Consider the following 9620-nt stretch of genomic DNA (forward strand, 5'->3'; position numbering starts at 1 on the left):
GTGAGCCATGGCCGCTGAGCCTGCGCGTCCGGAGCCTGTGCTCCGCAATGGGAGAGGCAACAACAGTGAGAGGCCCGTACCCCAAAAAAAAAAAAAAAAAAAATCATTTGTCTCAGGCAAGCTAAAGAGAACCAGGGAGAAGGCTTGTTTAGACTGGAGTTTTAACAGAGGAGCAAGGAGGGTGGCCAGAAGCAATGAGAGTAAAAGCAAAGAACACCTTCTCCTTCGGGATTCCCATTCTGAACGTCTTTGCCCTAGGCTGAAATGTTTTGCAATTAATTTCCATAAGGGAAGCCATACCCTTGCAATCATGCTTCTCAAACCCTGGTGCCTGCTCCCTAAGGATGTTCAAAACCATGGGATAAACACAGCATGTTTTCCTGGAGACTTGATACCACTGGAAGCCCGAGTGGTAAGAAGGTGAGGAATATCACCGGCAAACTGTAATATTAAAACAAAAAGATATATCACGGAATAAAATGTAAATTGCATGAGTTTTAAAGATACAACACGAGACTTCAAAGAAATATTATGCTTAGAGCTGTGTCTGTACCCCCAGATACTTTAGGGGCGCTCACTCTCCTGTAACAACTACTTCTGTGGAAATGTATGAAAAGCAATACCTTAAAAAAAATATAAAACTCTAATAGAATTTTAAAGTTTTACTATGAACAAGTTATCCAAAACTTATCCCATGCAAACTGAAAAAAAGGGTAGCAAAATATTAATTTGTGGATGCAATTATTATTATCCTTCCCTTATTTCACTCTTCAGGTATAAGATATGGAAGTTTTCATCCAGTTTATTTCATTTATCTCCATAAAGATTCTGTTCGTGCTCACGCTCACTCTGTCAAACTAGTATGTCTTCAAGGCTGTAACAGCAGCAGCCCTTAGCTTTATACAGACATATGTAGTGGGTTTGGCAGTGTCTGGTAATATGCAATCTGCACCTTACCTGATCTTCCATTCTCTCTGTGCCTTCCAAGATGATCTTCTGGACATTTTCTTGCCTTTCCTGAGCGAGAGAAAATTCATTAAAATAAAAAAACCACAACATTTTGATACTTGTTTATTTTTTACAATACAGTTAAATGGCAGACATATTCTTGGGTAATTTAGTTCATGGGAAAAACACGTTCCACTTTAGGGCAAAACAAATGGGGGGTATTAACCCAACAAATCCATGCTTTCATAGACAATACGAAATAAAATAAAAACACCCTTTTTGTCTGCAGTTAACAACAGATAATGTGACAGAAAGAGTCAATGTAACATCTGCATAGTTTCACAACGGAAACTAATGATTTGTACTTTTCAAATTAGATAAGATCCAGACGAATCTAGTGACTATACAGCTTCTGGATTTTAAATGATTTTCATAAGCATGTGAGAAATAAGGAGGCAAGCCTGCAAACACAGTAAAAAACTCTTCTTTTAAAAGATACTATTTTTCCTTACTATTTGGTAAAATCCTTATAAAATCAATAAGGCTTTAGTGGACTTCCATGTCAGTATCAAACTGCAAAGCAGAAAGGAGAATTAAATTTGTTCTTCTCATCTGCCAAAATTACAGTATATGGAAATATAACTATCACTGTATATTAAACTATAAGATTAGGGGACAACAATGATTTCCTCTAGCTCAAGCTACAAAATTAAAAGGAATATTTCCTAACAACCATTTGGTCCAACTTCTTCATTTTACAAATTTGAGAACTTGGCAAAGAAATTAAAGGGACCAAAGGTTATTTGGGCAAAGGCTTACAAAACTATTGTTCTGAACTACTTACACCCACACAGTGGTAAGTGAAAGACAGGGTCATGCAATGCAGAAACAAAAAGCTTTTAGAGTCAAAGGCTCCCAAGACAAATCCAGACTCTAAAACTTATGTTTCCTTATTTCTCTAAGCTTTGGCTTTCTATTTACAATGTGAAGCTATCATCTCCTACTTTCCAGGGTTAGAAGACCACAGACATCAGCCTAGATCTATCTGTACCTAATAGGGTAGAAGCAAATAACAGCTCCTGTTTGAAGTTAATTGCATATAATTTCTAAAAATTAGATTAAAATGTATCAGAAGGTAAACTTTCAGTGGCTAGGTTGGCATGCTTAATAAGCTTCCAAACCCACTCACCTTGTGCATCCATATCCTTCCCTTCCGGATAATGTGTGTTAATCTATCCACACACACTCTGTGAAGTGGGAGATAGAAACTCAGTTCCGTCTGGGGAAGTATAATTGATAGTCCATAGGTGCTCCTATCCCCATTCCAGTTTCCATCGAAGATTAATGACACAATAATTACTCCTTTTTCAGACAAGACAAAAAACTTTACGTCTATCGCCCCACTCTCTGCATTTCGAAGGATTTCTCCATTGAGGGTATGGTTGGCAAGAAAAGTTATTTCTCCATCGCTTAGAAGTAACTGTTCTGTCTTTGGAGCCCAAATGTGCCTTACTCTAGGACCAAGAATATTGTCCCAGTAAGCAAAGGTTGCTGCTAATAAAGGGGATTCACCACTTAAAGCAATCTCTGTCTTGGCAACAGCTGGAGAAGGTGGTGGACAGAGAGTCGACATGACTGCATCCCAGCTGTCACATTATCCAAAAGCTCCAAGGTTATCTAAACAATGACATACAAAATCAGTGATTAGGTTCAGCGATTTTAAGTCGTCCATCAAAAACGCAAATTTTGGGACTGACATATATACAGTACTATACATAAAATAGATAACTAATAAGGACCTATAACACAGGGAACTCTACTCAATACTCTGTAATGACCTATATGGGAAAAGAATCTAAAAAAGGGTGGATATATGTATATGTATAACTGGTTCACTTTGCTGTACAGCAGAAACACAACACTGTAAATCAATTTTAAAAAAGAAATAAAGGGCATTCTAAGGTCAAAAAAACCCAAAACCCTCAAATGATTTACGTATATGTGGTTTTCTCCTCTTCAGCCAAAAAGATTTGGAAGCATGTCTCCTACATGAAAGAGACATTAAACTAGTATGGCAGGTGCATATTAAGTGTTTGTGATATGATGATAATGTACTACCATACATAGTAACATGCCACTTATATTCAGGGCATACACTTAGAAATCCAAAATAATAATGGCCTTAAAAAAAGCCTCCGAGGGCTTTCCTGGTGGCGTAGTGGTTGAGAATCCGCCTGCCGATGCAGGAGACACGGGTTCGTGCCCCGGTCCGGGAAGATCCCACATGCCGCGGAGCGGCTGGGCCCGTGAGCCATGGCCGCTGAGCTTGTGCGTCCGGGGCCTGTGCTCCGCGACGGGAGAGGCCACAACAGTGAAAGGCCCGCATACCACACACACAAAAAAAAAGCCTCCGAACATTAATATAAAATATTATACACTAAAGCTCATAGAATAGATCCTCACTGTTTCTAAATATCCAGCCTATATGCAATTCTAATATGATTGGATATTTGGTTCCTAAACCATAGGAACTAAAGGGAAACAAATTGAGAAAGGGAGGGCTCAGCTAGAGACCACAACACTTCTTGTGGGCTGAACTATGTCCCCCGCAAAATATATGTTCAAGTCCTAACCCCCTGTATCTGTGAATGTGAACTTATTTGGAAATAGGTGTAATCAAGTTAAGATGGGGTCCTAATCCAATGGCTGGTGTCCTTACAAGGAGAGAAAGATTTGGAGACACACAGACAGGGAAAACAGGGCCATGCGAAGATAAAGGCAGAAACTGGAGTGATGCAGCAACAAGCCAAGGAATGTGAAGGATTGCTGGTAACTATCAGAAGCTAAGAAGAGGCAAAGAACGAATCTTCCGTGGAGCCTTTAGAAGAGCATGCCCCTGCGAACACCGTATTTCAGACTTCTAGCTTTCAGAACAGAGAGAGAATACATTTTTCTCGTTTTTACATCACCCAGTTTGTGGTACTCTGTTATAGCAGTCCATACCTGACAGCACAAAACCTTAAAAGCTGCTAAGAAAAGAAAAAAAAAAAAAAAAGGCAAAAGCTTGCAAGAATACAACAATCTAGAACCATAAGAGAAAATAAGCAAAAAGTCCTCAATGCACTCAAAGATTCTCTTTGGGTAACAGGATGCTAAAGCCCAATACTGGGGTTTAAAATGACAGATAAATACATTTAATATGCTATTCAAGAAAGCAGCGTAGCCTTTTATCATTGCAAAGAGAGTTATACTAAATGGGTAAAAAAGCTTTAGTTATTTAAAACATGTAGAGAACTAAATGATTGGATGGGCCCGGTCAACCTTTCAATCTACTGAGAAAACAAAGAGGAACTGCCCAAGGTCACCAAGCCAGGCTAGAATCCAGGTCTCTTGTATATCTTAACCCACCCCATTGTATGACTCTGAAAGTGTACATTCAATGTGATGTTAATGTAAAATGAATCATTCCTGCCTAATATTAAAATTGAATACCTATGCATATTCAATACCAATTTCATTTAAACAAGTCTAAAATTGTGGAATCTATTCGTCATATAATGGTAAAGGATAGTAGTTAATAATAGGTGAACTATGATACATCTATCTTTGCCTGTATGATTGCTTTGGGAATTAACATTTTATCTGTAACTAAATTCATGTCAAAGTAAAACATTTTACTTAAAATAAAGAATTTGATCTACATCTTGTCAGGAGAGTTCAGAGATTGATGAAAAGCAAAAAAAAAAAAAAAACCAACAAAAAACTACTCTAATTTTAGAGTACTGTAAGAGCACTTTTATCATGATGTCAAGAATAGTTATACAGTGCTTCGCAAAATGCTTTACAGTAGATATGTGCAGAAATGGTTTAACACAAGAACAGTTCTTGTGTATTTTTTATTTTAGAAATTCATTTAGGAAATATTCACTTTTTTAATGTGTTATATCAATTTAATAGACTTAAGAGACTACACTGGGTATAAGTTGTATAGTTTGTTTAAAATATCCACTGTTATGGATACAATTTAAACAGTCAGTTTATAATGATGGAATATAGGAATATAATCTGAATTGAAACTGTAATGATGCTATGATAATTAACAACAGCAAACTGGAGGCCAAGGAGACGAATTAAGTAAACACAGAGCTATACAATTATATGATAACATATTCTTCTTTTGTTCTTCCTTTTTGGATAAAAAAGGTGAATAATCATAAAGGCAATACTGCAACTCAAAACATTTCATCATTATGTTGAAAATAAAAACACTTCCTTAAATGGAATTGAGCCCTGGAGCAAATATGCTTAGATTATGGAACAACTTTTTACCTGATTGTGAAAACTCAACTATTATAGGCCACTAATTACATTCAATCTCATTGCTAGTATCATTAGAAAGAGAATAAGGGACAAAGACTATATGGAATTGTTTAGCTTTAAATCCTGCCAAAAGTCACAGAGGAGTACAGTTAGGAGAGTAGTAAAATGAGTCTACTAACACTTAAAGTCATCATCTTTGGTAAAGAAAATCCATACATACAGACATGGCTCAAAAAAAATCAGTTCAAAACCAAGAGTCTTTTATCTGTATATCTTATTTACATGTAGTGCTGGCTACACCAGAGAGTTATCAAACAAAAGCCGTAAGAGTCTCTGAGGGAAGCCAGGATTCAAATTGGGTGACACAGTGACTTGCCACACTCCTGTAAACAAAAAACCGGGTTCATGAGGATGTACCCAATATACTTCCTGAAAATCATCCAACATATGCAGATGTAAAGATTATACTAATTATCATCTGTTAAAACTGTTGGCACAGGGGTAGTTTTGAAGTTTTGCTTTTTCTTAAACCTTTGCTAAAAATCAGCCATCTCTTCTCTGATTGATATTTAGAAAGTTGGTTGGTCCATTGCTGTTGCAAATCAGAATTCAACCATCATAAGGCCCACACTTCTTGTAACCATGTTTTCTGTTTATTTTCTCCCAGCTCTAAGAGAAGCAGGATCCTAAACCAGCCCACCTTCCAAAACAGGAGCTGCCCACACCAACTATTGACAGTGATCTGCTTGTAACACCAGATAGTCTGCAACACTTTTCAAGACTCAGAGGTTAAGTTCATCATATCACTATCAGACCATCTCTCACAGCTCCAGTTTCTCAAATAGGCAGGCTAACCTACTACTCCTTAGAATTACTTAATTAAAATACAGCCCAAGGGCAGGCTTGAAAGATAGGAGTCTCCTCTGGTTTTCTCTCTCTCTGAAAGTAAATTCTGAACTGCTAACAGGGCCAAAGAAGGACACTATTTTATCAATTGTATAAGGTGGGGAAAAAACACTTTAGCCCCTATGTAACTGTTTCCTTGGAGCAGGTTAGTCCTGGCACAGTGCACAATCTGCAATGTGGTCTATCACTTCTCTTGTTTTTGTTTCATATGTGTAAAGAGAACAGGCATGATGAAGTAGTTTCCAACTGATTCAGGGCTTTCCTAGACTGCCAAGGTGCTGGCAACAGTGTCTGTGTCACATAACACCATCATACTTCAAGTATTCTGACTCCATATTATTAATTTCCCATATATTGTATTCTTGCTTCTGTGATGTTCCCTTTATGTTAAAAGTTTTCCAAAGTCTAAGATCGTATCTAACAGTATTTTCCAATCTGTTTGTACAAATTAAAGTGCCAGACGTATTGTGTCCCCTTGCTTTGCATCACAAGAGAGATGAGAACAGTTTGAAATTTATCCACTGGCCACAACCAGACTGTTTTAACTAGAGCCTAACAATCTTCATTGTTTCTGAAAGGGCCATCTCTCGCGGGCAAGTGCATGACCTCCCGGTCTCCTGAATACAGAAGCCTGGTGGAGTTCACCGGGGCCAGTCAGACCCTGAGTGGTTACAACAGACGCGTAATCAGTGCACTTCTTTTTGCAACCGATACCATCAATCAAGTGATGCCCAAATCATAATGGTCACTTCCTTTAAGTAAGTCTGTGTATCCTCGGAGAAGTGAAGGAAGCAGGTCATGAACCACAGAACGGGAGCAAAAGACAGTCTAGAATTGCTGCCCAAATTTACAAGACATCAGCAATCCTTAGAAACTTCAACTTCTGTAGACCAGCAGTATTACCCCACGCCACGCCGCTTTATCCCCTCTCGGACCTCGACTTGGTACGGAGCAGCCGCGCTCCGCCCGCCCTCTGGTTTGCCCCGGGCCAGGCCTCTCGATGCCCGAGGATCATTTCCCTTGAGCCCGCGGCACAAGGGGTCCGACGGGTCCCTCTGAGTGTCACGCCGGGACCCCGAGAAGGAGCCAGCTCGGGGACTGTGGGCGGAAAAGCGGACCGATCCCTATCCCCCTGCCTCTGCGCCGCCACTGCCAGAAAGCCCGGATGAAGGCAACTCCACTGGTCGCCGGGCTGAAATTCCCGATGCTGGCTTTCGATCAGGGAAGAGAGCGGCAAAGAGAGGACCAGCCGAGCAGAGCCCTTGCGAGAGCCTCCGCCGCCGCCCCCGCGCGGTCCCGGCACCCGGAGCCCAAACAGCCACCTACACGCCGGCTTCTCACTCACCTACTCGCCACCGCCTGCGTCTCCACCACCGCCGCCGCCGCCGCCGCCGCCGCCGGGGGCATAGGACCGCAACCGCAGTCCCGCCCCCGCGGCCCTGGCCCCGCCCCCGCGCGCTTTGCGTCCGCGAACCCGCTTCACGCCGTGGCCGTTTCCCGCCTTGTGCTTTTTTCCTGGTAAATTTTATCAGATCTTTCCTCATTCACCCTTAGCGAATACTGTGAGAGCAAGGGGAGGAGCGAAAGGGCGGGAAAAACAAAGCCACACACCTCCTAAACACACCCCCTGCTCTCTCTAGGCCCCGCCCCCTTAAGGAAGAAACCGGGTAGCAGGGATGGCTGACGCGTCAAGCGCCATCTTTCACGCGGGCGGAACAAGTCCCTGTTGCTGCTCTACCATTTCCTCGTGGGACACCGTAGGTACGCCTTGGTGTTTTCGAGATGCGATTATACGTAAACGCACGAGGTCTGCGCAAGGCGGGGGTCGGGGCGTACTTGCTCTGTTCCTTTGCTCAATGGCGCGCTAGGTAAATTTAGCGTAAGCTGATAACCAAGATAGTTCAGTTCTTAACGGGGAAGACTCCTGGGCCCCAAGAAAGCAAAGAAGAGTTGGTGGTTGTGGATGGTTTTGTTTGTGCTTGGCAGGTAGCAGGCGCTCAACAAATTTTTTTAAAATTAATTAATTAATTAATTAATGTCTGTATTGGGTCTTCGTTTCTGTGCGAGGGCTTTCTCTAGTTGTGGCAAGCGGGGGTCCACCCCTCATCGCGGTGCGCGGCCCTCTCACTATCGCGGCCTCTCATTGCGGAGCACAGGCTCCAGACGCGCAGGCTCAGTAATTGTGGCTCACGGGCCCAGTTGCTCGGCGGCATGTGGGATCTTACCAGACCAGGGCTCGAACCCGTGTCCGCTGCATTGGCAGACAGATTCTCAACCAGTGCGCCACCAGGGAAGCCCCTCAACAAATATCTGATGAACAAATGGATTTGGTTTTTTTTAATGACACAATTCAGTACAATGTAACTTCACCCCAAGCCTCGTTAGGTAATTTTCTTTCCCACAATATATAGTCACAACAATTTTGTCTTCTATACACGTAAGTATTTTCTCAAGGATGATTTTCATGTTTTTAAACATCCTATTAGCTAGTTGCACAATGTGGATGAGTTGGGTGGTTTTTTTTTTTTTCACCTTTGAAAATGTACTTTATTGTTTTGTGACATGCTGTAAGATTTTTTTTTTTTAATCTCCAGTTAAGTCAGCCTTTTGGTCTACAAGTGTGTATTTTCAGGTTATTCGTTACAGATGAGTGGCACCTAACATTTTTCATCTTTAAAAATCGCGTAGGACATCTTTATCATTCAGAGGAAGAAATACACAAAATGACTCCCTCAAACTATACCCTCTGCAGAAATAGACCCTTTACTTATGCTTTATGCTTATATCAAACACCAAAAAATCTACCATTTATCTAGTTCCTACTGTGTCTTTGGTATTGGTATTCTATTGGTATTCTCAGCCTACATAAAGAATTACTCTCGGGGCTTCCCTGGTGGTACAGTGGTTAAGAATCCGCCTGCCAATGCAGGAGACATGGGGTTGATCTCGGGTTCGGGAAGATCCCACATGCCGCGGAGCAACTAAGCCCATGCGCCACAACTAGTGAGCCTGCACTCTAGGGCCCACGAGCCACAACTACTGAGCCCACGTGCTACAACTGCTGAAGCCCGCCTGCCTAGAGCCTGTGCTCCGCAACAAGAGAAGCCACTGCAATGAGAAGCCCGCGCACCACAACGAAGAGTAGCCCCCGCTCGCCACGACTAGAGAAAGCCCGTGCACAGCAACGAAGACCCAACACAGCCAAAAATAAATAAATAAAATAAATTAAAAAAAAATTACGCTCAATCCTCCTAACACATTTAGGATATAGATATTATCATCCCTGTTTTACAGAGGATATGACCAAGGTTCAGAGAGATTATTTATCCAAAGCCACTTAGCTAGCTGATTCAGGCCAGTTTTGTGCAATTCCAGAGCCCACTGAGTCCTGAGGACACCAGGCTGGTACTGAGTGGATGACAGCCTTTCTCAGAATACCTATGGGG

The 9620-nt window shown here is 41.7% G+C and overlaps 1 protein-coding gene across 2 annotated transcripts in view; it reads right to left on the minus strand.

The window, feature by feature from the left end:
* C9orf72 (C9orf72-SMCR8 complex subunit) overlaps positions 1–7609 on the minus strand; it is a 23901-nt gene extending 16292 nt beyond the window's left edge. For both annotated transcript variants that reach the window (XM_007114689.4, XM_007114690.4), the window contains exons 1-3: positions 7520–7609; positions 2138–2625; positions 958–1017 (exon numbers count right to left, since the gene is read on the minus strand). In XM_007114689.4, coding sequence (XP_007114751.1) covers positions 958–1017; positions 2138–2581 — 504 coding nt within the window. In that variant the 5' untranslated portion in view covers positions 2582–2625; positions 7520–7609. The remainder of the gene's footprint in view (positions 1–957; positions 1018–2137; positions 2626–7519) is intronic.
* Positions 7610–9620: the final 2011 nt, after the last annotated feature.

The sequence above is a fragment of the Physeter macrocephalus genome, chromosome 9 (genome assembly GCF_002837175.3).
Source record: "Physeter macrocephalus isolate SW-GA chromosome 9, ASM283717v5, whole genome shotgun sequence".
NCBI classification, from domain to species: Eukaryota; Metazoa; Chordata; class Mammalia; order Artiodactyla; family Physeteridae; genus Physeter; species Physeter macrocephalus.